The 27,737-nt window shown below is 28.1% G+C and overlaps 5 protein-coding genes across 5 annotated transcripts; 1 reads left to right on the forward strand and 4 right to left on the reverse strand.

The window, feature by feature from the left end:
- Positions 1 to 3,175: 3,175 nt before the first annotated feature.
- Positions 3,176 to 3,891, reverse strand: LOC113372169 (probable small nuclear ribonucleoprotein Sm D1). Its single transcript, XM_026612499.1, has 2 exons — positions 3,720 to 3,891; positions 3,176 to 3,649 (listed from the first exon to the last, which is right to left on the reverse strand). Exons 1-2 carry the CDS (start codon positions 3,731 to 3,733, stop codon positions 3,295 to 3,297), a joined length of 369 nt encoding a protein of 122 aa, XP_026468284.1. The 5' UTR covers positions 3,734 to 3,891; the 3' UTR covers positions 3,176 to 3,294.
- A 333-nt stretch (positions 3,892 to 4,224) lies between these two features.
- LOC113372168 (28S ribosomal protein S35, mitochondrial-like) lies at positions 4,225 to 6,674 on the forward strand. The gene is made up of 7 exons (XM_026612498.1): positions 4,225 to 4,388; positions 4,458 to 4,545; positions 4,989 to 5,188; positions 5,275 to 5,429; positions 5,505 to 5,684; positions 6,287 to 6,467; positions 6,538 to 6,674. The coding sequence occupies exons 1-7, from the start codon at positions 4,292 to 4,294 to the stop codon at positions 6,597 to 6,599; spliced, it is 963 nt and encodes a 320-aa protein (XP_026468283.1). The 5' UTR covers positions 4,225 to 4,291; the 3' UTR covers positions 6,600 to 6,674.
- An 8,817-nt stretch (positions 6,675 to 15,491) lies between these two features.
- Positions 15,492 to 17,774, reverse strand: LOC113373796 (dentin sialophosphoprotein-like). The gene has a single exon (XM_026614071.1). The coding sequence runs from the start codon at positions 17,772 to 17,774 to the stop codon at positions 15,492 to 15,494; it is 2,283 nt and encodes a 760-aa protein (XP_026469856.1).
- A 1,470-nt stretch (positions 17,775 to 19,244) lies between these two features.
- LOC113372474 (eukaryotic translation initiation factor 3 subunit I-like) lies at positions 19,245 to 21,036 on the reverse strand. Its single transcript, XM_026612808.1, has 4 exons — positions 20,925 to 21,036; positions 20,616 to 20,842; positions 20,251 to 20,551; positions 19,245 to 19,772 (listed from the first exon to the last, which is right to left on the reverse strand). Exons 1-4 carry the CDS (start codon positions 20,925 to 20,927, stop codon positions 19,326 to 19,328), a joined length of 978 nt encoding a protein of 325 aa, XP_026468593.1. The 5' UTR covers positions 20,928 to 21,036; the 3' UTR covers positions 19,245 to 19,325.
- A 1,125-nt stretch (positions 21,037 to 22,161) lies between these two features.
- Positions 22,162 to 25,533, reverse strand: LOC113373797. Its single transcript, XM_026614072.1, has 4 exons — positions 25,519 to 25,533; positions 25,387 to 25,443; positions 22,824 to 23,433; positions 22,162 to 22,430 (listed from the first exon to the last, which is right to left on the reverse strand). Exons 1-4 carry the CDS (start codon positions 25,531 to 25,533, stop codon positions 22,162 to 22,164), a joined length of 951 nt encoding a protein of 316 aa, XP_026469857.1.
- Between the last annotated feature and the right edge of the window lie 2,204 nt (positions 25,534 to 27,737).

Below are 27,737 nucleotides of genomic sequence, written 5' to 3' on the forward strand. Positions count from 1 at the left end.
ACGTACCTCTAACAAGGCCGGATATTTTACTTACCTCAAATGAATGGAGGACGCTTTTTGTAGGAAAATTATCTAGTTACATAGATGTTGATTCCACTTCCAATACCAAACGGGAGCAGTCTGAATTTGCACTTTTACAAGAACTGTCTTATGCAATTCATTTAAATTTTGCAGCCATTCATTTCAAACTGAAATCTATTAATTGTACTCATCTGGCTAGGATCATACTTAGTAAAATTTCATCTTAAATCAGATCTGGGTTGAGTTACCGATGGTCGATATTGGTATTGGTTGTGAAGCCCTATGCAGTGATAGTAAATATGAGTTAACAACTGGAGATCCTTGGGAACATTGGAACAAATTCAGAATACTTCTTAATTATGATAAAAAAATTGGTGTTGTATTAGAAGTTCCTGTAGATGTGCCAGATGATGATGTTGTTGAACGATGGTTGGGCGAACCAATAAAATGTCTAATGATAAGTACACTTATATTTTTGACAAACCATGCAGGGTACCCAGTTTTAGGGCCTAAACACAAAGAACTAATTAAAAAATTTGTTAATATTAAAGTTCAATTAGCATTAAGAGGTCCGGAAAGGCATTTTGATATGCATTTATATGTGCAATATTTAGACAATTTATATAAAGGGTTTCACACAGATGATCCTCTTAAAACAAATAGTCAAGGGTAAGTAATTTAAAGGCATATTTTTGTACAAACATTTAATTTAAAATATGTATATTAATTATATTATATTGCTTAATTTATTAGTTTACGTATATATGTAACAAGCCTTAAACAGATGTGAATTAAAATACTTTCAGAATAAAATAAATAACATTTGTTTCATATTAGGTATGAAGATTATCTACAGTGCCCATTACAGCCATTATTTGATAATTTAGATTGCGGAACTTATGAAGTGTTTGAAAAAGATCCAGTTAAATACCGACAGTATGAACTTGCCATAATTAGTGCTTTGGAAGATAAAGTACCAGACTCTGAAATTCATTCTACAACGGTAAAAAATCAGACTATTGAAAGATTATTTAGATATGTTAAGGAAAATTGGTAATAATTATTTTTGTGGCATAAGTTAATAATTATGACATAAAAATATAAAAGCAAGTAAATAAATGTATGTTAGTGTGTTTTTGAATATAATTTTTTTTTATGTAATATGATAATCAAAAAGATTATAATACTATATTATTATAATAATATTATATTATTATAAAAATATTATATTATTAATAAGGCAACCATGATTTATTCCATAAAGAGAGTTCTCATTATATATTTTTCATAGACAAATATTTTGGAACCTAATTAAATCTACATATTTGGTTCAAATAAAAATAGTATTTATTATATTACAAGTTACAAAAATTTAATTATACTTTTATAATATAGGTTGTAGTTCTAGTTGTGGGTGCTGGCCGTGGACCATTAGTTAGAGCAGCATTAAATGCTTCAGAGATTTCAAAACGAAAAGTTCAAATATTTGCAGTAGAAAAAATCCTAATGCGTTAGTTGGCTTATTTGCACAACAAAATGAAGTATGGCCAGAAAATGTAAAAGTGTTTGGTATATTGATCATCCATTTCACAAATTATTATTACTAAGTCAAATATTATAAAAATTCTGATATTTAACTTTTAAGGTGGTGATATGAGAAATGTACAACTTCCTCAACTTGCTGATATTATAGTATCAGAACTACTAGGCTCTTTCGGAGACAATGAGCTATCTCCAGAATGTTTAGATGGTGCTCAAAGGTTATTAAAAGAGGATGGTATAAGTATCCCAACCAAATATACATCTTATTTGTGTCCTGTGCAATCTTCAAAATTATATGCAGAAGCTAAAGATTCTATGGATAGAGACAAGCCACATGGTTTTGGTCTGGAAACACCTTATGTTGTTTATATAAACAGCAAATATGTTATTGCACCAAATCAGGTAATTTGTATTTTTTAAATATATTGTAAATATTGCTCACCTTTATTTCCAGGGTAATTGAAAATCTACCTTCACCTATTTGTATACTTGATGATATTTTTTTTAACAATTTAAGCCTGTATTCACATTTGAACATCCAAATAAAGACAAGTTTATAAACAACAATCGCCATAAGCAATTAAAGTTTGGTCCAATTGCACAAAATTGTGTTCTACATGGGTTTTCTGGCTATTTCGATTCTGTGCTGTACAAAAATATAATCATTAGCATAGTTCCAGAAACACATTCAGAAGGCATGTTTTCTTGGTTTCCAATTTATTTTCCCATAAGAGTAAGTAATTGGATGTTATTTGATATAAACACTCTTTGTAAATCATCTTGATTGGTTTATCTTTTAGAATCCGGTACAGCTTAAGAAAGGTGATGTAATTACATTAGATTTCTGGAGATGCTGTACTTCACGAAATGTTTGGTATGAGTGGGTTGTATCTGAGCCAAATGTTGATACTATACATAATCTTAACGGTAGATTCTCTAATATTGTTTTATAAAAGAGATTATTTTTAAATCTGTATATACTTATTGTAAAAGCTCTTTTATTAAAATAATTTGAAGTCACAGTGAAGCATTTTATTTAACACCTTGGATAACTGCATATTTGTAAAAGAGAAAAAATTTCATATGGAATGTTCAACCATTTTCAAGTTATTAATTTTTGTTATTTTACTTCACTTGCGTGAATAATTTTTACTATCTGAAATTTAAATTGTGCAAAGATTCATAATTATTTTAAAATCACAGTGCTTTTGCATTCGCAGCAGCGTTTGTAGAAAGATGTGTAGGTCAGTAAAGTACTAACATGCTTCTTAATGAAGGCTTTTATGAAAATAATCACTTCTGCATTGATTTGTGCATGCATAAAATTTGTACTGGCTGGTAAACTAATTTTGCATAAACTGGTTTTATCATTTACATTTTTACCGCACAATATGTTTACAATAAGTGTTCGTTTGTATAAGCAATAGCCTTTTAAGACAAACATTTGAGACAGGAAAATAATTTCGAATAAAATTAGAAAAATAATACTATATTAATTATATTCATTTTCATACATTAAACTCATTTCATTATAAACATACAGAAGATAATGTATCGCACTCATAAACTTGCATATAGTCCACAAATCAAAAATTTGCTTAAAAAAATTGGATCAAAACCTTAAAATTCTTGTTGAATCAAAAATAACATTATTACATACAAATTGTATAGCACTTCCTATGAGCACAATGTTACAATGATTATAAATAGCTTAGCAATACAAAAATATTATTATCTTCGTCCACGTCCCCTACCACCTCCACGACCGCCTCTGGGTCCACCACGACCACGACCCCTTCCTCGTATTCCACCTCGAGCTGCTTCCTTCTTTCTAGCTTTGGCTTTGGGTGTATCATCTATCAAAAGGGTCTCCAATGGTAAACTATCTGGGAGAATATAGTACCTAATATTATTCCCTCTCAAACTTATAGTATCAAGAAATACTGGATCTCGATCTTTAATAGTCATTTTGACAGCTTTCAAATGCGTATTCATGGCAACATCCACGCCAGTTATTGTTCCATTTACTTGAGTTCCATTTTTCAATTCTATCGACACTGTTTCGTGTGATAATTTCATAAGAAACCTAGTACAAGAGGTTATAACATTACACACAAAATTTAAATGTATACTTTCTAATATTCACGATATCTTACCTAACTAATTTCATTTTAATTATTTTTTGTATAAATTAATCCTCGAAAATTTGTTGTTTTTACTCCAAACAATTAATATTATATCAAGCTCGCCGGGAAAACGCTAAAATCGAACATAGTATTCAGAATATTATTATATTTTTAAGGTTGCTTCACTTAATTTTATGTTGGTGTTAACCATAGAAATAATTTTTTTAACCGTTACGCTTGCTTACTTGTTAGAACTAGCCAAACTTTTTGTCTATGGTGTACTGCATGAGATAATTACATAATATTAGTTATATTCTAATTATTATTTTGATAAAAATTCAAAATTAAATACATAGAGAAAAAAGGTGATTAAATACTTATTGCAAAACACAACTTTAATAGTCCTCTAAATATTAGCAGCACAGCAGCACATTTCACTGACAGCAATACTCTTCTTTTATCTATGGACTGACAGTGCCTTATGTTTGAATCTTAGCTAATCCGCAAGTTGCTCTTCTATGCTTCAAATATTTAGGGTTTTGACAGTTCGAATAATTTTATTAAACTTGTGCAATATTAAATAAAAACAATTTTTATTTAAAATGATCAACGTTGTGCGAAAGTTTGAATTAAATTTAAAAAATGTAGCAGGATTAATTCAGAAATCCCAATATTGTCAAACATCAATTGATGATACTGGTAATTGTGAGGTTAATGATATGTTCCAATTTTTTTTTTTTTAAATCTATTAATCTAACATTCTTTTAGGAGAATTTAGGGTCTTAAATTTAAAAGGTCTTAGATCTCAAAGGGCAGCCAGAAGGCAGTTTAAAAAAGCAGAAGTTATGCCTCCAAGGTAAAAGAAATATTATCATTTTAAAACCATCAATGCATAAGCAATCAATTTGTTTAAGACAACCAAATGCCTTTCGTTTTATGAGATATCTATTGTTTTTAGTGCCTAATTACTATGATTCAGATTTTATTTTTTGGAAAAATATAAGCAGATATGCTGTGATATCTTAGTTATGTATTGTCTACTTTTTCTATTCAATGGTTTAACTATCAAAGCACCCCCCAGTAATAACCTTAAAATGGTAAAATATAAAGTTAACTTAAACTTTTAATGTGAAACTAGTATTATCTCAAAATATTTTTCCATTCAATAACACATTACAGAAAAGATTGTGCTATCACAAATTTCCATAGGTCCATGTACAAAGTTTTCCCAGATGTTTGTTCAATTTACAATATTCTTGCATATTAATCATATTTGCAATTAATTGTTTTATATTATAGGTCTAAATCAATGCCAGTAGATCAGGATTGGGGTAATGTTTGGCCTGGACCTAAAACTTTTCATCCTGCTAGTGTACCTCTGCCATTGCGGCAAGGTTTTGTACCAAAGGGGCAAGCACCACCTGGGAAATTTGGAAATGCAGAATTGATGAAAATTCCAAATTTCTTGCACTTAACACCGCCTGTTATAAAAAGACAGTGTATGTAATGCAATTAAAGAACAATATAGTTTTATGCTTTCTTGTTATACAGTTTGTTTCAAAATGTACAAATTTATGCTACTTAGGTGAGGCGTTAAAACAGTTTTGCACACAGTGGCCAAAAGGTTTAGAATCTGAAGAAAAACAAAATAAACATTTTCCTGTTACAGTAATTAGTTCTGATTATTGTCACAGCGGTCCGACTATAAGAAATCCATTAGGTAGAATTGTTACTTTGAAGGTATATTATAAATATTGTGTGCATTATATTTAGCATATTGATAATTTTATCTTTCTTCAATTTGTTATGTTATAGGTCAAATTATCGGATTTACCACTAGACAAGCATGCTCGGGATAAGTTTTTACGGTTAGTTGGTGACAGACACGATCCTGATACAGATATATTAACATTAGTAGTTGATAGATGTCCACTGAGGAAACAAAATTATGACTATGGCATGTATTTGCTGACAGCTTTGTTCCATGAATCTTGGGTAAATAATTTAAATTTAATTTTTAAATTAATTACATGGGGTTAATTATTTGAAATTTAATTTTTAAACTAATTACATGGGGTTAATTATTTGAAATTTAGTTTTTTTTATCTAGTATTAATGTTGAACACATTGAATGACTGTTGAACAAGTTGCAGATTATAACATCTCTAATTAAATTATTTTATTTATCATTAATAAAATCAAATTATTTAATCTATAAACATTAGAAAAAACCTGAGAGATTCAGCGTGCAAATAATTTATAATATTACTTAAAAATTTGTATACTTTTGTAAAATATTTTGTTTGACGAAGAATTTAAACATTTTAAAAGTATCATAATTAAATTAATAAATGAGGTGGTAATATACATTTATAAATAAAACACAAGCTGTTATTAACCACTAATTCTATCAAAATATATTTGAAGCAAATGTCTATTATTATGTAATACCTTAATATATCGCAACCATTATATGTTTATTTTCTTGCCAAAGTTATAAGTTTGCAGTTTTATTTATTTATTTTTTATAATTAAACAATGATTTTTAATAGGTGTGATAGATAAAATTATTAATAAAATAAATTGTATTGTTTTAGGTCACTGAGCCTTGGGAAGCAGATAAATCTGAGGCGGATATGGAATATTACGATTGGCAAAATAATGCATCCAGAAAATCAGTAATAGCAATTCATAACTTTGGACAAGATAAAATTGAAGAATCATTAATACCAAATATAGTCTCTTATAGTGAAGCGGTATCAAATATAATGAATCATGGTAAGGTTTTTTTTGTTATTGATAATTTATTGTGTATTGATGACAACCTCATAGCCATTAATTGTTTCAGGGGAAAATGATGCATCAATATTAAAATACAAAGAGGAAGTAAAAAAGATGTTTAATTTGTAGTTTGCTACAATGAAAATTGAATAAATATTACTTTAATTATAGTTGAAAAAAGAAACTTTTATTAACTTAAGAATCCTAGAACTATTTTAAAAATTCAAAAATCATTTACAAATATTGGTTGGAAATTGTGCTGATTAGAATTTGTCAAAGATCTGATCAAAATTATTTGTTGAATTTTTTTTTGATCTATACAATTATAGATATTATTTTTTAGTGACAGCAAAAATTTCATTTTCAAATAAATATTACAACATGATCTTATTCAAGCAACTTGCATTAAGGCAAAATTGCATTTTCAGGCTTCAGGAAAAAAAATATTTCAGGAGAAATACCATAAGTGGTAATTATAGTCAAATATTAAACTAATTGAATAATTCTGCAGTAAAATTCAGTTAAGAAGGAAAAACATAACGGAATTTATTTCAAATTATGGAGATGTACATAAATACATAGATAAAAGAAGAGTATAAATACCTGCCATCATTTGATGTGCCTATGGCATTATAGTTATAGTTAAATTAATTCTCTTAGAATGTGTATGTGATTAAGAAATGCAACTTTGCTTCAAATTCAATGTGGTGTAAATCTATCAAATGGTGTAAAACCTTTTTTATCTATGACTGTTACCTTCAGAGGTTCATGAGCTTTCTTTATCTCTATTTCATGGCACATACTTGATAAAGAAATAACGAGAAAGATATAACGTTGTATTTTATTTGTCTTAACGTTGTATTTTATTTGAATTTTAATACATGTATTTTTTTACTATGTATGAAAATGAAAATAAATTTATGTGCATATTGAAATTTACAAATGTTGTTTTCTTAATTAACTTCATGTAATTGATACAAACAATTCAGATAATAAATAGAAAGAAAACTCATGCTAAACTAAACTACTGCTAAAAGGTTGATACTAAAAACTGTGTTACCAGTCTATATAAATATATATTCTGTGCCCTATGTTTAATTTTTATTCTCTTTGTTTATGTTGTTTTTTGTTGTCTATGTTTAATCTCTTCTTTTATCTATGTATCAACCATTATGCTTACTTATCTATGATATCAACAGTCTGTGTCGTCTAGTACTTGGTTGAACAAGTGACTTTATCATAATAACAATTATTTATATCATAAATTTAAATAGAATTTAAGTTGAAGTGTGTTTTTGTGAAAATATGATTTAGGTAAGTAAAAAATAATATTTGATATTTTAATTTTAAGGGACAGTGGTTCGTGTTTATAAAATGTATTTATAAAAATTTTAGCAAACTGTTGGGCATAATTCGAAACAAATATTTGTTAAATACATTTTCAATGCATTGTGATATTGATTCAGGTCCAAAACAATTTTTAATACATGAATTTGTTACTTTAAACGTCAAAATTGAATTATATTGTTTAAGATTAAACGTCAAACGTCAAAATTGACAGTTGTTTTCAAGTTAAAAATATCTGTTGTGACATGTTTATTTTAAAATTGTTAATTAATGAATATTTTATTTGAAAGCAAAACCACAAAAACTTAAAAATTCCGTAGATAGATATCTTTAAAATAATCAAGTAGAACAGGTCAGATTTAGTTCATTTTATCTTACCTTTTCAAAACTGCTCAAAATCAGAAATATTTCAAAAGAGGAAAATACTTTTTTTCATTGTTCAAACAAAAGGTGTTTTTTTTATACAAGGAAATACATTTTTGAATGTTTTCTTTGAAAACAAATATTCGTGTATTAATTGTCGCGTTAATAATATATATTAAAAGTGCAGTTGTTATTAATAATTCAATACTTACATCATAAATGGGCCAAAATACATAAATGCTCTTTATAAGTAATGTTTTTTCTTTTGAATCATAAGTGCCATTTTAAATGTTAAATAAGTGTGATTTTATTTTATCAATTAAATTAATTAATTAATTTAATTGATAAAATAATAATTATTTGTTTCTCCAACATTAATAAAATATTTAAGAAATTTGCACAAAATTAAATTACCAACATTTTTTTTAATATTTGAATACTTTAAACTATTATCCAAAAGCAAAATAATGATTTTAGCGAGCTAATCAGTACAATTATGTTTTATAATATTTATGAATCATCAACGGATCATTTATCCACGGATTTTGTCAAACAAATTTTAGTCAATTTGAAAAACTTTTGCATATCTTGATTAATTTTTTGTAATTAGCAGTATGCGAGTTTGTGATATTTTTTTACATTTTGTCAAATATTTTGAAAATTTTATTCTGGACACTTTTATATGTTTATTTTAGTAATAACTAGATAAAATTTGCTAGAATTTAGTGTATATTGTTATATGCACTTTGATATTGAAATTTTGAATAGTTTGTGGTTGAAGTGCTGATTTGATTTTAATAATTGACTACAGGTGGATTTTGGACATTTTTTTACATTTTGTCAAATATTTTGGAAATTTTATTTCGGATACTTTTATTTATTTATTTTATTATGATAAAATCTATCAAATAGTATCAATTGTTTTATATACTTGCATACCAAAATTTTGAATAATTTTCAGTTGAACCGCAAATTTAAACGTAATATGTAGATTTGGGACTCTTTTTACTTTTCTTCAAATAACTTTAATTTTCTTGTCGGGCACGTTAATTTGTTTACATTAGTAAAAACTATATCAAATTTACTAGAATTTAGTACAAACTAGTACAAATAGTTGGATTCTAAAATTTCGTAAAATTTTTAACTGGAACGCGAATTTGTGTCTGTGGACATTTTATCAAACAACTTGAAAATTTTGTTCTATGCATTTTAATTTATTTATATTGGTAAAAAATAGAGAAAATTTAGATTTATAAATCATAAACCATATTAAAAGCAAAGACTGCTATTCATGCTTTTGTGATGATATCAAATTATTCGATTATAATAAATGATTTATTTGAAGTTGAATCCATGAATACTATCCATGGATTGTTTTAAGAGCTTTTTTTAAAACTTTGGAAATAATATCAAGTTATTCGATTAACATAAATGATGTAACTATTCGGCTGTACTTACTCACAAAATATTCGAATGTTTTTGTTTTTTCACTAAGTTTTTGTGGTTTTATTTTCAAATAAAATATTTAAAGCTTACTTATTGTTACTAGTCTGATATTAAGTAACAAATAATCTTATTTTAAATGTATATCTTTAGAATAAATTATTATTCTTATTACAGGTATTTATGCACTTATAGGAACAGGAACCATAAAATCTGGCTTTCCCCTATACTAAAAAAAATTATGATCAAGAACTTATTGGACAAAATTTTTGGATGATTTTCTATTACGCCAAGGATGAAATTATCCTTGAAAATTATATTATTGATGAGCTTTCAGGGCGTGTACCACTGGAAAACAACAAAAACTTAAGTTGCAACATCGGAAATTTAGCAAAAAAATAGATTTGTTTTCGCTATTTTGGAAATATTTTGACTGATTCCAAAAGATTTTCGGACGCTGATTTCAAAAATGCTATGTATTTTTGGATAAATGCACATACACCCTGCGAAAAATCGAAATCTTTGGTTGCAAAATCGATTTTTTTTTAAAAAAATCGGCTTTTTTTCGCGATTTTCAAAATGTTTTGATTGGTTTTGATTGATTTTGGGACGCTGATTTCGAAAATATTATCCGTTTTTGGATAAATCCACATACATCCCCCAAAAAATCGAAATCTTTGGTTGCAAAATCAAAATTTTACTAATGAAATTAAATTTTTTTTCGCGATTTTCAAAATGTTTTGACCGATTCTGATAGTTTTCGAGGCGCTGATACCGAATATGAAATAAGTTTTTGGAAAAAAAAATTCTTCTGCCCTTGGTACCAAATTGAAGTTTGAAAAATTGCCAACTTTGAAGCTGATTTTAACTATGAAGACGATGATAAATTTGTATTTTTTTTGGTTTGGTATAAAGATTGTACTTTAGTCTACACAAAGCATTAATTAAAATTATTAATTTCATTCATTAAGTGCCTTAAAATTGCATTTGAAAGTCACGATTTTGGCCAATTTTGGCTGCTCCTGATAGACTGTCTTTTTATCGGAAAAATAATAAGATTTTTAAATTACACCAAAGTAGGTTTGGTTTACTGCTAACCAGGCGTAAATATGAATTTATTAAAAATTATCCTCCTACTTTTTCTTATCTTTTATATATATATATATATATATATATATATATATATATATATATATATATTTATATATATATATATATATATATATATATATATATATATATTATGTCGATTTTTGTAATACTGACACTCAATAAATTTAATTCTATCTATATGCTTATTTATTTACACAGTTTGAAAAATTATTGGTTCCAAATATTTTTTTCAGTCAAATGGGATTCGAACTGGCGAACTTGGAATTGATATTCTGGCCTAAACCGTATCTTTACGACCTCGGCCATTCGCACACTTAGCATACAACATTTTTAGAAAACTTATATCTTTCAGTTTGAAAATAACACTTTATATTTTAAAAAAAGACTACGGTTTTATGTAATCAATTGGCCGAGATAGTTAAGTGACCACTACGATTACTCAGCGTGTCTCGGTTCGATTCCAGAAGGGGCACAAAAAATCGAATGTCTAGTTTTTCGTAATTATCAAATATTAGTTCAAAATATTAAATTCAGGTGTCGCATTTCGACCTTGACACTTAGAATATTTCTGAAAAATTCAAGGTTCGCACTTGACTGTAAGAGAGATACATAAAAAGAAAAAAAAAAAAAAAGGTAGAGGAAGAACTGGGGAAAGAGAGGGGTAGAGGCAGATGATGAATAAGAGAGATGTGTATGATACATATTCTTTATTAAAATTCAATATTAATACAATATAGGAATAAAAATAACTTTTATCATCAATAACTCAAATAGCCGAGTGGTTTAAGGGACCGCATACTCGGTGAAATCACTCTGGAGGCACAAGGTGAGATGGATCGAATCCGGCTGAAGGCGACGACGAGCAACTCTGAAGCAGAAAAAATGGAGCAGTGCTGGTGACCGGCTGTTGGCGAGCGCAAAGGGTCCTGAAACGAACACACGAAGTGATGGTCAACCTGAGGTCCATGATGCGAGAGGTTACACGCAGAGAGAGACACATTGCGGAAGATGCATGCCGGACCCAAAAATCTACCCAAAAACCACAACATGCGAAAAAAACAACACCAAAAAAGAAAAAAAATGTGAAAAAAAGCGGAAAAAAGGAAAAAAAAGGAGGAAGAGGGGAGGAGGAGGAGGAAGGAGGGGGTGGAGAGCCTAAAAAAACCCCTTAAGTCCCAGATCAATTTTTCTCTTTTCTGTTCAGCGTTGAAACTTTTTTATGTTTTTTAGTGTTCCCTCACACCAATTCCCAAAGCCAACACTCGAATGAAATGAAGTCCACGTTGAAAATTTCACAACGAGAAAAAATTACTGGGACTTAGTTAAAATTTTTAACTTTGTCCCAATAAAATTTTCTCGTTGTGAAATATTCAATGGAGCCTCATTCATTCGAATGTTGGCTTTGGGATAATACAGCATGCATAAATAACTCGTCTGTCTTAATTGAAAAGGTTTCAGAAAATTTGGACTTAGAAAAAAAAAATATCTGAAAGGACTTAGAAAAAAAAAAATTATTCGAAAGAATTATAATCAGAAAATTTGGACTTAAAAAAAAAAATTATTCGAGAGAATTATTTAATTAATCGATGAAATTAAATGATATTAATCGAATCAAAATTGTTTATACGACTTGATAAAACATGTGAAACCTTTACAATTAATCGAGACAGAAACAAATGTAGTTGACTTGAATAATGTACAAATTATTGGAGAAAGCTATAAAATAAATTCAACAAAACTTATTGAATTATTAAAATATGTTCAAAAACTTGAAAATTAAAAAATTCAAAACTGTTAAAAGCTCATTGTTATCCTTTAGAAATCGAGTTAAATCATTTTTACAACTTGAAATGAATAATAAACTTGTAAACAAAATTATGTTTCGTCTAATCATTCAAGTCAACTCTTTGAAACTTTGATTGTATGTCTTGATCAAAATTGTTTTTAGTAATAAAAGAATAAAAATCTATCATTTTTCTTTGCAGCAACATAATTGAATAAATTTAAAGTAAAATTACAGTAAAAGTCTTTTAAAAGCTGCATTTAATTAACAATTTGGTGAGTCGTATTGAGTATTTGAAATAATTTGATCAAAATCAACAATCGTGTTATCCATAAATGAGCCGCTCAGTGCACACATCGATTAACTCCATAAAACAAAAAGTTGAGAAACGCGATGATTTAATGTATATTGTTTTTTAAAATTTCCCTGATAATATGAATTCAAATATAAATGTAGAAGCGTCGATGCACGGCCAGAACAGATACAGCGTTACTAAAACGATTTACATTATACAGAGTATGGAGTTAATCGAAATGGCTTCTAAAATAAATTACTTATTATTCAATGGCCAAAAAAAATTGCCATTTAACGGTGCTAATCTTTATTATTCCGGAAAGTTATTATAAATACTAAAAGTTATGATCTAAAAGTTCTTTCCCACTAATATCTCAGTTTTTTCAAAAAGTGGAGTTAGTCGATGTGTGCACTGAGCGGCTCAAATAAGAATGTTCATGCAGTCAATATCGCTTGGGGAAAACACATGATTCTTGACACTGGAAATGTCAAATACAAATACAAATATTCTTTCTGTATAATAATGAACAAGAGGTGTAATAAAAAAGAGATTTTTGTAACAAAGTAAATTTGTAACAAAATACCATCGATTTAGGAGTTATCTAAGGTAAGGTACTAGGGCCCCTTCAACAAATTATTTATATTAAGTAATCGAAGCATACAAAAAGCTGTATTGGTTAACTAATCATTTTGAATTCCACACAAAGTGTTATTTATAGAATAAAAGAATTTCTGAACGTATTTCTGATTTCTGAGAAGTACAAACTTGTTTCTTTTATATTGATTTAAAACATTCATAAAAGGCACTTGTATAAATAAATAAAGAAAAACTGAATCAACATGTTTTCCCCATAGCAAATTAAATAAGAACAACGTCTTTTACACATATGTCTGCCAAATTATTTTAAAATCTTTTATTAGCATAATAGTTGTTGATGAATTAACAAAAAAAAAAAATGCATTTTATATATTAAAATTAATAAAGTATACCTTAATAAAAAAATTGCATTGACTCAATTATAATAATATGAACAATATTTTCAGCAGATATATGTATACAACTATATTAATAATGCACAAGCCAGAAAATATTCCACTAAAATATATACAGGCTGCCTTATAAACGATGAATAACAAAGGGACAAGTTCTCAAAAAATCTTTCAACTAATTTTCATTTATTCATTTAATTTAATATAAAAAACAAGCATTAAATACATGATTAGTAATAAGTAATATTATTACAAGCATAAAAAGTAGCATGTAATACAAAGTCGGCCAATAATTGTCTGTTCAGAAAATAAATTATAAATAATATCTTTTTATTTATTTCTATTCAAATCATAGTTTTATTGAGGATGACAAACAATATTGTATCGAAATAAAGATTTATAAATCAAATCCCAAAATAAATTATTTGATGTAAATGCTTCACATTAAAAAAAACTTAATGCATATATATATATATATATATATATATATAGTTAAATATTGAATATTTAAAACACTATAGGTGCAACAGATATGGTGCGATAAATGCCTGTATATAATTCCAGAAGAATATTCTTTGAAGACTCGCTTTGTATAAAACATGCCTTGCACTTACATTGTTCGATATCCTCTATAGCAGCTCCCGGAACACAAATCCAATACACGAACCACCTCTAGAGCATCTGCCAGAAATCTCAAGTACTCGACACAAAATCACTACTTTAGAACCACTGCATAACTTTAGTCTTTTACAAGTCAATTTGACCTGTTGCAATTGTCCGAGTAAGTCTTTACACAATACACGACACACGACTTATATTAGAGACTTTCGTGAATTTAGAATTCGATATAAAGAGATATGTGTTGGAAGTACTCAAATATAATCTACAAAAGCACATATATAAATTATACTATTGATAATTGCATGTATATAATTAAAGGATACATTGGCGCTGTAAATGAATTAATAACCTACAAAAGCACATATATAAATTATACTATTGATAATTGCATGTATACAATTAAAGGATACATTGGCGCTGTGAATGAATTGTTTAATTATAAAATTGATTCAAAATGGAGACCCTGAAAGAGATACTTGTCAAAGGCACCTCCACACATATCCATTTTTTCGGCTTTTAATTAACGTTTCACGATAAATTTATTATATCAAAATCATCTACTAAATTAATTACATGTTTTGATGCATAAATTAATTAAAACTGAAGAGTTATATATAGATATTATATTAATGAAATAGATATTATAGTCAAATGAAATGTAAATATTATATGAAAACTGTTTTTCATAATCTCTCATACCAGGCACCTCTGTCTGACTGAGATATGAAAATAATGTATATATGTAAATAAATAAATAATAAAAAACTAATCAAAGATTTAATTAAAAACTCTTAATTAACGCGACAGCATGTTAACTCACGAAAATCTATTTGACAATTGATGCATTTGAAGTTGTCAAAATATTTGTCGTATAATTTAGAGCGCGAAATTCAAACTTTAAATTTAAACTTTGTAAAATTCACTTATATTCGCCAAAAGTGAATGGATTTGGTTGAAATTGCAATCCAAAGACTATTTATATATTTTGCTTTTTACCGTATACATTCAAATCTACAATGTTTTATGCACTATTGTCAACTTACATATAAATTAAATATAAATTATTTCTAGTTACTTACACGAGAAAGAGAAAACGTCCTAAGCAATTGAGAAGTTGTGCATACACGAGAAAGAGGCTCATCACTTGAATCTTCGCTGCTTTCATTAATTATTTTCTTGTTAATTGCAGCACTTTTCGGCAAATTTTTCTCTAAATCTGCTTTTTTAGGAAGCGTTTTGATGTTGCATAGACGAGAAAGAGGCTCATCACTTGAATCTTCACTGCTTTCATCACTTGAATCTTCACTGCTTTCATTAATTGCTTTCTTGTTAATTGTAGCACTTTTCGGTAAATTCTTCTCTAAATCTGCTTCTTTTTCAAGGGCTATTTTGATTACCGTTACACGAGGAACAAGATCATTCATTGAAACATTATTGCTTTCATTATTTACTTTCTTGCTAATTGTACTTTTCGGTAAATTCTTCTCTAAATCCGCTTTTTTAGGAAGTGTTTTGATGTTGCATAGACGAGAAAGAGGCTCATCACTTGAATCTTCACTGCTTTCATTAATTACTTTCTTGTTAATTGTAGCACTTTTCGGTAAATTCTTCTCTAAATCTGCTTTTTTGGGAAGTTTTTTGATGTTGCATACACGAGAAAGAGGCTCATCACTTGAATTTTTGCTGCTTTCATCACTTGAATCATCACTGCTTTCAGAAATTGCTTTCGTGTTGATTGTAGCACTATTCTGTGAATTCTTTTCTAAATTTGCTTTATTAAAAACTGTTTTATTGTTGGATGCACAAGAAAGAGGCTCATCACTTGAATCTTCGCTGCTTTCAATAACTACTTTCTTGTTAATTGTAGCACTTTTCGGTAAATTCTTCTCTAAATCTGCTTTTTTAGGAAGTGTTTTGATGTTGCATAGACGAGAAAGAGGCTCATCACTTGAATCTTCACTGCTTTCATTAATTACTTTCTTGTTAATTGTAGCACTCTTCGGTAAATTCTTCTCTAAATCTGCTTTTTTAGGAAGTGTTTTGATGTTGCATAGACGAGAAAGAGGCGTATCACATGAATCTTCGCTGCTTTCATCACTTGTATCTTCACTGCTTTCAATAATTACTTTCTTGTTAATTGTAGCCCTTTTCGGTAAATTCTTCTCTAAATCTGCTTTTTTAGGAAGTGTTTTGATGTTGCATAGACGAGAAAGAGGCTCATCACTTGAATCTTCACTGCTTTCATTAATTACTTTCTTGTTAATTGTAGCACTCTTCGGTAAATTCTTCTCTAAATCTGCTTTTTTAGGAAGTGTTTTGATGTTAGATACACGAGAAAGAGGCTCATCACTTGAATCTTCGCTGCTTTCATCACTTGTATCTTCACTGCTTTCAATAATTACTTTCTTGTTAATTGTAGCACTTTTCGGTAAATTCTCTAAATCCGCTTTTTTAGGAAGTGTTTTGATGTTGCTTACACGAGAAAGAGGCTCATCACTTGTATCTTCACTGCTTTCATTAATTACTTTCTTGCTGATGATAGCAGTTTTCTGTATACTGTTTTCTAAATTTGCTTTATTAACTGTTTTATTGTTTGATATACAAGAAAGAAGCTCATCACTCGAATCTTCACTGCTTTCAATCATTACTTTCTTGTTTATTGTAGTACTTTTCGGTAAATTCTTTTCTAAATCTGCTTCTTTTTCAAGGTCTGTTGTGATTGCATTTACACGGGAAACAAAGTTATCCATTAGAACACAACAGCTTTCATTAATTACTTTCTTGATGATTGCAGCACTTTTCAGTAAATTCTTTTCTAGATCTGCTTTTTTAGAAAGTTTAATATTGGATACGTGGACAACAGACTCATCACTTGAATCTTCACTGCTTTCAATTATTACTTTCTTGTCTATTGTAGCACTCTTCAGTAAATTCTTTTCTAATTCCGCTTTTTTAGAAAGTGTTTTGGTGTTGGATACACGGGAAACAGACTCATCACTTGAATCATCACTGCTTTCAATAACTTTCTTGTTGGTTTTAGTACTTTTGAGTGAATTCTTATCTAAATCTGCTTTTTTAGAAAGTGTTTTGGTGTTGGATATATGAGAAACAGACTCATTACTTGAATCTTCACTGCTTTCATTAACTACTTTATCAATTGTACCTCTTTTCAATGAATTAATTTCCAGAACTGCTTTATTACAAACTGATTTGGATAGGTCGGATACACAAGAAGCAAGCTGATCACTTGAAGCTTCGAGTTTAGGAACTTTAGATTTCTTTGATGATAATATAGAGTCTGCAAGTCGCTTGATAGCCATTGACTTAGCAGCCCTCGATTTAAATTTCATTTTAAATAAATATAACCTCAGAATATTAAGAAGAAATCTAATGTGATATTTGCCAAATGCAAGTTTACAACAAAATCATATACAATAAATGAATATGTAAATAAATATATATGTATATCAATCAATATATATTATTGGAATAATTTCCAGTTTCAAATCTAACGGCAAAGTCACAATTCTTTGAAATAAAAAAAGCGTTGCACATTATGAACCAATATTAGAATATGATGTTTTCTTCTAGTGCACAACTTCTCAATTGCTTAGGACGTTTTCCTTTCACATTGAATTCAAATGTATATTATCACTATAGAAAATTTTATCGACATTTCCTGATTTATTTATTTCTTATCACTAAAGTAAATATTCTTTTCACAAAAAAAAAAAATCAAATTGTATACAGTTTGTACATTTAATTTTATAATATTCTACAAGAAATACGTATTTTCTCCAGAATTTTTATTTGCTTCATATGAGAAGTAGAAGTATTCTTTATGCGTTTTTTGGACTTGCATTAAGGTTGCATTTCTATTGCACATATAAAAAACACAAAGATAATTTCTTAGCTCTTCTAAAATAATAAATAAAATATTATATAAAACTAGTTTTATATAATTGATCTCTAAAAAACGTAAGCTGAATTTCGTTTTACTATGTTAGAATGGCGTCACCTCCAAATGCTCCAAAACTCCAATTACCAGTCGTGACCTGTTGTGGCTTATATAAGCTTGTGCCATAAATAGATCTAAAACTAGCACATGGCTTTAAAATACAAATAATAATTATGGTTAATGAAATATGTATTAGCATTCCTTATATAAGTACTTTTCGATGTGCGCTATTTGTATTTGGTCATATATTGGCGATGGTTTTAGCAGGCTATAAAGAATCCCAGAAGAGTACAAACATTTTTAGTTAAGGTAAACGATTATTTCTATAAATGAAATTCTACTCCACAAAATTTTGTTCTATACTAATGTGACAAGTCTAGCACAGTTTTACTTCGCTAATTTTTTGCTTTTTTTTAAAAGCATCTATAAACTCAAAAGTTTCTGAACATGCCATATTGATACATTTTCCTTATATCATCTGATAAAGTGTCCAAGTTGGAACACTGTACAATACTCACATATTGTCTATATTGCTTATAATTTTTCAAATTTATAATAGTTTATACCATTTTCAGAATCAAGCTTTCACATTGTTTGAATATAATATTGTTCCTGATACACACTTGAAGTACTTGACTGTATACATATATAAAATTAAAAATGTATCAATTGATGGTATATATATATATATATATATATATAATTGCTATAATATAATATTGCGATTCTAGGGTTATTAAGTTTATAATTAAATTATTTTCAATTACATATAAACAGTAAATTAATGACTCTGAATAAATTTGGTTTTAAGTAATGTATAAAGAATGCTACCATATAATTTACACCATAATCAAATCATAAATTACAGTATAATTATACTTTATTTTCATCATCTTGAACATTGTATAAATTGGACAAATTACAAATATGAAAATTCTCAAGTTTATTCAAAAGCATAATCTAAATATGTATAATCAAAATTTTGAACTCGAACAAAACCATCTTCTCCTCCTGTAGCAAAACTCTTTCCATCAGGATGGAACTTCAAGCTGTTTACTGGACCGAAATGTCCCTTCACACGACCGAATTCTTCTTCATAGACCAAGTGGAAGAATCTAGTTTCAAACATACCCTGTCTTGAGGATGTGGTTGTTACTTCCATAGCATCTTGACCACCTCCCAATGCAACATGTTCTTTAATAGGACTGATGGCGGCACTATTTACATGCCTTTCTGTTTTGTAACATTTCAAACATAAAAGCGAATCAGTGTCAAAAAGTTTAGCAGTCATATCTTTGGAAGCCGTTACAAACATTGTTCCATCTCTAGACATTTGCATATCATTAATTACTTTGGTATGGTCGTTGACAGAATTCAGAAGTTTTCCAGTCTACAAAAACAGAAACATTATTATGCATAGTAAGAAAAAAAATACTTCAAATAATTTTTTAAAATAAATACTACGTTTGTATGTTTGTCTATTCCACTGATAAATTGCAAATTACTGAATAAACAAAATGAAACCAAAACCATTTTTAGAGAAAAAAATTACAAAATTATTAAAAACAAAAGTTAAATAGCAATTAGGTTCAATAATATTATGTATAATAAATAAATTATCCATTAATTACTTTTTTGAACATGTTAATCTTTTATTAAAAAAAAAATAAATATTAAACTTAATAATGTGTAATCACTTTTTATGCTTATTTATAAAAATCTAATTGCACAAAATATTCAGTATATAATATTATGCTTTCTAAATTTTTAATAGGTTATTTATGGATATTAGTTTCGAATGATGCACGTAATTAATACAAAGAATAAATCAATAAAGAAATAAAATTGAAGTAACTGAAAATACTAACTTTTAAATCCCATTGTGAAATGGACCCATTTTCATGTCCCGTTAATACTGTTTCATCTAAAGGACCCCATAACATTGCTGTAACTTTAGATTCTGGAATTGGTATCCTTAAAATAGGATCAGCCTTGGACATACTGCTATCTGCATTTCGCACATCAATAATATATAATTCACAAGATGAGGATTTACTACTATCTGTTGAATATGCTGCTTGATTGCCCGAAAATGAGAAATTGCAAGTCCTCACAGATGCTTGGGCAGGTATTGAACCAATTTCTTTGCCTAGTTCCAAATCCCACAATCTAAAAACGAATTGAATGAATTTTAATTGTATCAAATAATTTCAGGAGACAGTCAACCACATACTTCAGAGACCGGTCACCACTTCCTGACATAAATCTAGTACTTTGCCAATCCACATCTATACACCAAACCACACCATTATGGCCATTAAAAGTACCGAGTCTTTCACCGTTCAAGGAGAACCAAACATTAGGTTTGTGATCCTTAGAAGCCGAAAATAATAAATCGCCTTCTCTGTTGTATTTGATTTGGGTTATGGAACGTTCGTGCCCTTGAAGTATCAGCGGCTTCTATAGACGAGATACAGGTTCATATTTATACACTTAAACTATATTATAAATATGATTGTGACCATATAATAACGATACTTGCCATGTTTATATTTTTTTAAATTCTTTTATATAAATTGGTTACCACGTTTCATATATTACAATTATTACTTTAGCATCAGCGGTCAACGAGTTGAAGTTGGAACAGATGTCTGAAGTTACACATATATCGATACATTTTGACACATATCGATAGTCGGCATCACCAACATCGTTTAAAGAAAATTTTTAAATTTTTATTTGAAAAAAATTAATTAAATTTATCATTATATAAAAATTTTACCTAATTTTATTAATTATTAATTTTTTTAACTAATTAGTTATTTAATTAATTTTTTTTTAACTAATAGCAATTTATCAATCACAATCATTTTTTATTTATTTTATAATATCTTAAAATAACATTAAATATTAATTATATTTATATAATGATCTTTATATATTGAAATACTGTTTTTGGTTTGGAATATATAATTTATGATATCATATTCAAATATTAAAATACATACTTATCAATCACAGAATGAAATCGTAAATATAATTCATATAGTATATTAAAATATAGATAATGAATTCAAATACAAAACTATTGCTCAATAGTTTTTATTTTATATTAAAGCAGAAAATTCTACATCTTAAAATAACATTAAATATATAATTAGAACTGTTTTTGGTTTGGAATATATAATGCATAAAACTATAAATATTGTCAAGAATATACTTTCATCAATTACCGAATAAAATTGCAAATATAATCTATATTATATATTAAAATATAGATAATGAATACAAATACAAAAACAATTTCTCAATAGCTGTTATTTTACGTTAGAACAGATAATTCTACATCACTGTAATTTTTATTCACATTTGTAATAACTTAGGGCTGCTTAGGGCATATATAATAAATAAATAAATAAATTAATTAATTAATTAAATATTAAAATTATAGAATATAAATTTACAAGTTATATATTAAATTTGTTGATGTTCTTGCCATTGTTCTCATCAGACAACATATATTTTTATTTTGTATATAGTCAATTTTTATATTTGTAATTGTAATTTTAACTCTCATAATTATATTTTTTTCAAATATTCGTTCATGTTCGATAAGATAATATACAGTTTATATCATAAGTATATCTTATTTTTGCATCAATGTTATAATTGAAACTCAATGCAGTGAATTTGATATGATCTCATGTTGTCATATTTTTTGAAGACATGCAATGAAAGATTTAGAATAAAATATTTTAAAACTTTCTTCAAGACATTAATTAAGCTTTAGTAGCTTTTGCTACTTTTGCTCTCAACCTTGGTGTTCTATTTGTATTATTTTCCATGATTATTTTTCTGTTTCGTAATTTCAATTTACATGTAGTTAAAGAATTATCTTCAGTGGTTTCATTATAATTATTGTGATCTGTAAATGCTACTGTATTTTCATCCTCATCAGTTTTATATATTAAATTTGTAGGATTGATTTTATGATCTATTTTTTCTAAGCATTCAGGAAAGTTTTTGTAGTTAGCAGCTGAATATTGATCTAATGATATTTGTTTTAAGAGTGAGAGAAGAATTAGATTATTCATTCTCATTTCATTTAAACATTGCACCATTTCAGACATTTGTTTTTGCAATTCAATTATTAAGTGATTATTATCTTTATTGTAGTTCTTGTAATATAAAATGTGTTTTGCATATACTAAAACACTTGTAAATAGGCTAAAACATCTCAAAACAGTTTTATAAAAGAGAACATAAGATTGAAAAGTTGCTGGAGAGATTATATAATATGATAATTGATTTATGCCAATGTATTTCTAGCACTATATTCAAAAGAAATATTAAAAGCAAAACTGAAACCTGCAACTTTGTGTTTTTTCTGTGGAAGATAGTACTAAGATTCCTATAAGATAAGCCACACATAATAACAAACTTGACATCCATGTCATTTCTCCTAAAACCCATTTTTGAATATAATTTATCTTAGAAATGATATCGAATAATAAGTTACTATGTTCCTTTGTTGATGTAGTGAAGTTCTGAGCAATATTTTGAACATAGTTATGAGAAATTTCAAGTTCTGAGGACAGTTTTTTACCTTGTCGCATTAAAATATCCTGGATTTCTAATCCTCGTTGTTGTTGTTCAAGCAAGTTTGCTTGCAAATTTTTGGCTAACTCTAATTGCTCATTGACATATTGGGTATTAGAATTTAATAAATTTATGGTTTCCTCAGCCTTTTCATGCCAAATTTTATTATACAGATAAAAACACATATTTTGAGTATGTGAATAAAACTCAGTGTAGACATTGAACGCTCTGTCAGACATACTATCAATGCATATGCGTCTTAAATTTGGCTTTTTGTCACTGAAACAGTTATATGTCTGTTGCCCCGACATTTCTAGAAAACAATTTGTAAACCTCAAACTTAAATCCTGTTGAACATCCTCAGTAAGTGATTTACATTCATGGTTAAGTTGCAAAACAGCGTTCTTCCAACAGTCTCCATGTACAGGGAGATTGCTTCTTTGTTGAACGATCTAAAATAGATTATATTATGGGTAATAATACACTAAAGACTTAACATAAAAATACTTTAAAATACTGACATCATTACTGTGCTTGTCCTGTTTTAATGATGTCTAAATAGTATGGCTCGCTAGGAAATTGCAGAAATTCTTTCGCAGAAATCAGTTGTACAAATATAATGACAAATATAGATATAATTATTGAAACATGCATTATAAATAATAAGAGTAAAAACGAACGAAAAACTTCTAAAATTCGTTAAAAATGATTATCCCATAGAACTATCAGTTCACACTGCTAAGGATCGGTAACAGTTGACAGTTGACAGTTGACAGTTGACTGTCAAATAATTTGACCCATAGATAAAAGAAGAGTAGATGTTATTTGACTTTGAGGAGTATAGATTTGACCATTTGACTCATTTGACTCATAACCATAGATAAAAGAAGAGCTCATAACATCCGAAGCGATAGTAGCGCCTCTAGCAAACTTTTAAGCTTCGAAAAAAAGTTTGATTTCAAGTGCAAGGATCATTAGGATTAGAGATAAATAAAAATAATAAGACAAAGACAATATATACATAACTAGCAATTAGGACATTATAAGAATATGAATTAATTTTTTAGTGTTATTCCACATCATAGTAACCGAAAGAGCTTTTCTCAATGTATTGCATGCATTTACTTAATCATAAAAGTGCATGAATAAATAAGCATGGAGAACCCTGCATGACTGTAATTAAATGTTTATATTTGTATTAATATTAATAATAGATTATGGATATTAATTATTGTTTGCCAAAAGCAACCTGAAATATTCATTAAAATTTTAATTTTCTTAAATTTTATAAAAAAAAATCAATATAAATTTTTTATACATTTATTTATATAATCACAAATTATTATGGATATATATGTAAACTGGATTACTTGTTGCATTTAATAAGATAACTAGCCAAATTCAGTTTAAAACTAATACATAAGTAGTCCTATGCGTAAAGTGTGCTATGAAAACAAAAATTTTCTTCTAATTTTCATATTACAATAAATCATATTATTGACAAGTCTATTGAATACAAATGTTATCATATAAATGGTTCAGTCCTTTCGAAGATACGGGCCAAAAAGTGCAAAAAATGGCAATTCAGTTTTTGATAACAAAACGTTTGATTTGAAATTTCGATTAATTAAAAAAACATACATAGCACTGGTATCGTCGCAATGAAGAATTGATTTTTTTTTTGGAAAGCAGATCTAGCAGCCAAAAATGTTGATTAAACATGTGCACATCAATTTATCAGATATTTAATTTACAAATTCAAAAGCAAACACATTTTATTTATAGTTTTATGGGTTCCGTACCAAGATTTATAATATATAACGTTAGATTGCAAAGCGGCGCTTAAGCGCTTCAATGTTTCGTATCTAAAACAGCTACGCAACGAAATCGCTTTATAAAAAATCTGAATTTTCATTTAATTCTTTAAAAAAAATCAAATGACGGTATTAGAAGTTCTAGCGATTTGCTTTGCCACATGACATGTTTCACTAAATCGTTATTTTGTTTAATAATTTTTCAACTATAATATTTCTAACCTTAAGTAAGTGCTTTAAATGTGAAAATCAGTTCATAATTTTATTTAAAATTTTAAGTTATTTATTATAACTGTGCTTAAGTGACATACAGTATGACTATAATTCCACTAATTTTTATACAAAAAACAAGCCATACTGCACACAAAAATTATTCATTAATCACGTTGCCTGAAGTGGTAAAGGCCTTGTTAAAATTCTTCGATATTAAAACAAAATACGTGTGAATAAGGCGATACCGCAAAAACACCGACATCTTGGCAGATTTCGGGACGTAAATCACTTTAAATCTATAATTATTTCTTCTTCCGATCCTAAAATACTTGACATGCAAAGTGCAGATAGGAACTAAGATCGAGAGCAAGAACAAACCGTGTTATATTTGCTTGAAACATTTCTCTTGCTTGAAACATTGCTTATAGCTTTGATCTAAATTCAAGGATAAAATTAAAATAGGCATAGATAAATATTATAAAATAGCCTATAAATATGATACCAACTTACTGTTTTTTTGAACATGGTATATGGTATAATTGCGGCAAGGCTTCTGAAGGGTTATTTTTATTCATTATGTTTTAAATACATAAGTTAATATTAAATTTAAACAGTGAAAACAGTGGTTGACTGTGCTAAACTAAGTTCTTAGCCTGCCTCAAAATACAAAAAAAAATCTAATCATCTAAATTTATATACTTGAAACAACACTGATTATTACCACTTTTAATATTAACACACCTTCACTCTCAATTGGCTCACACAATCATTATTAACTTTCCGTAGGGTAAGTTATAGTAATGGGCCAAAAATCTAAATTGAACATTTTTGCATATCTTCACGTTTCAGATGTTTCTGAACATTTTGGCATACCTAAAAAAAATGGATGTGTGTTTATATATATGTGTGGATACAATTTTTAGTCAACGTTTTCGGGAGGGTACCGCTCAACCGATTTGAATAATTGAAAAACCAATCGATTTCTGTTCATAGGGAAATGTGCTGATTAGTTTTTGGGAAAGGTCGATCCAGCCGTTTCGAAATGCGAACCAAAGAGTGCAAAAAATGGAAACTCTGTTTTTGCGAAAACCGGGCATCCGATTGGAATGATTCAAAGAACATTCAATTTGTAATGATGGGGAGAAGTGGTGATTACCTGTTGTCAAAGGAAGGTTCAGCCATTTCGAAGATACGGAGCTAAATGTGCAAAAAATTGCACTTTTTGAGAAAACTAAGCATCTGATTTGAATGATTCAAAAAGAATTCTACTTGTATTAACAAAACAATTGATTTTGAAGAAAAAAAATTATTCTACAATAAATTTTTACTTCTAAGATTGTTTTATGGTCACCAATTCCGTCTCTGCTTTAGGTGATATATGCTATTAGCCATTTGACGAACATATCAAAGCATGTCCGCGGATGTTTTAAAAGCATTTATGTATAATAATCTTAAATATACCCTTTTAAAATATAATACGCAAATTAGTGATACATTAAATGGGTACGTGCGGCTACTTTATCATTTTTCCAGCAAACACGAGCGCTAATGAAAGACTCTGATTACAACGTGTGCCATATGAGAGGAAATTGACCGTAAGTCGGTAAATATTTTACTTGGAGACGATTTAAAATTATCCTGATTGACTGAATTATTTCTGTTTGAAATAGAATAGGTCACAATTAATTATAAAACATAGGACAAAAGGTTTATAAAATTATATTAAAAAAAGTAGGTATTATGCATGAATTATATGTATAATATGATACGTTCATATTTAAACTTTTGTAGTTCTGTATTACAAATTTCCCTTCATAAACAATTGTTTTATTAACAAAAGTAATAATAACAATAGTAGTATCAGAGCCACCACTGGGCAAACTGATATCCTCTTCTTTTTATATTAATCAAAACTAGTGGTGTATGGCATCGTGCTTGAGGCAAATTGCTAGAACTTGTCATTTCTGCCTTTTTTTTCACATTTAGCTCAGTATCTTAGAAACGGCTAGACCTGCCTTTGCCAAAAACTAATCGCCACTTCTTCCCGTCATTACAAATTGACTGCTTTTTAGAGCATTCAAATCGGATGCTTTGTTCTCTCAAAAAACTCGATTTTTATTTTCTGCACTCTTTGCTTCGTATCTCCAGAACGGCTAGACCTGTCTTTGCCAAAAACTAATCAGCACATCTCCCTATCAATAGGAATCGAATGTTTATTGAACCATACAAATACGTTGATCTATGCGCCCGAAAATGAGGACGAAAAATTGTATCTATACACACATGCACACACATCCATTTTTCTGAGGTATGCCAAATGTTCAGAACCTCAAAAACTAAGTTAGTTGTTAGCTGATAAAATTTAATATGTATCGAAGTCATAAAAATAATTACACCGTAATTTTGGCTTCTTTCTTTAAATTTAAAGAACAAATTCAATATTTTGTCGTTGTATGTTTTTCCTTTCAAACTACTGAAAAAAATTCAATTATTACAATGTATTGGATGTAACATATTACATTTTGAAATCCATTGTAATTTGGCTTCAATCTTTAAATAAAAAAAAATCAATTTTCAAATGTATTTTTGCTTCTTCCTTAATTCTATAAAAAAATACTAACCCCATATCATATGCTTCCGTTTCAATTCACTGTAATTTTGGCCCTTTTCTTTAGTTTTATGAAAAAAATTCATATTTTGTTGTATATATAATCCACTGTAATTATGAC

The sequence above is a fragment of the Ctenocephalides felis genome, unplaced genomic scaffold, assembly GCF_003426905.1.
Source record: "Ctenocephalides felis isolate EL2017-DRISC unplaced genomic scaffold, ASM342690v1 CF-g0.4_SCAFFOLD_01604, whole genome shotgun sequence".
NCBI lineage: Eukaryota > Metazoa > Arthropoda > Insecta > Siphonaptera > Pulicidae > Ctenocephalides > Ctenocephalides felis.

Excerpts from the sequence above, each read along its gene's own strand:
- LOC113372168 (XM_026612498.1), top strand. The coding sequence starts at position 4,292 with ATGATCAACGTTGTGCGAAAGTTTGAATTAAATTTAAAAAATGTAGCA. Across the intron at positions 4,546-4,988 it reads GCAGAAGTTATGCCTCCAAG|GTCTAAATCAATGCCAGTAG; the intron begins GTAAAAGAAATA and ends TTTATATTATAG. Across the intron at positions 5,430-5,504 it reads GTAGAATTGTTACTTTGAAG|GTCAAATTATCGGATTTACC; the intron begins GTATATTATAAA and ends GTTATGTTATAG.
- LOC113373796 (XM_026614071.1), bottom strand. The coding sequence starts at position 17,774 with ATGAAATTTAAATCGAGGGCTGCTAAGTCAATGGCTATCAAGCGACTT.
- LOC113372474 (XM_026612808.1), bottom strand. Across the intron at positions 20,552-20,615 it reads AGTGGTGACCGGTCTCTGAA|ATTGTGGGATTTGGAACTAG; the intron begins GTATGTGGTTGA and ends ATTCGTTTTTAG. Across the intron at positions 19,773-20,250 it reads TTTCACAATGGGATTTAAAA|ACTGGAAAACTTCTGAATTC; the intron begins GTTAGTATTTTC and ends CTGTTTTTGTAG.
- LOC113373797 (XM_026614072.1), bottom strand. Across the intron at positions 23,434-25,386 it reads TTTCAAGCAAATATAACACG|ATCGTTCAACAAAGAAGCAA; the intron begins GTTTGTTCTTGC and ends AATCTATTTTAG. Across the intron at positions 22,431-22,823 it reads AGAAATGACATGGATGTCAA|ATCAATATTCAGCTGCTAAC; the intron begins GTTTGTTATTAT and ends AAATATCATTAG.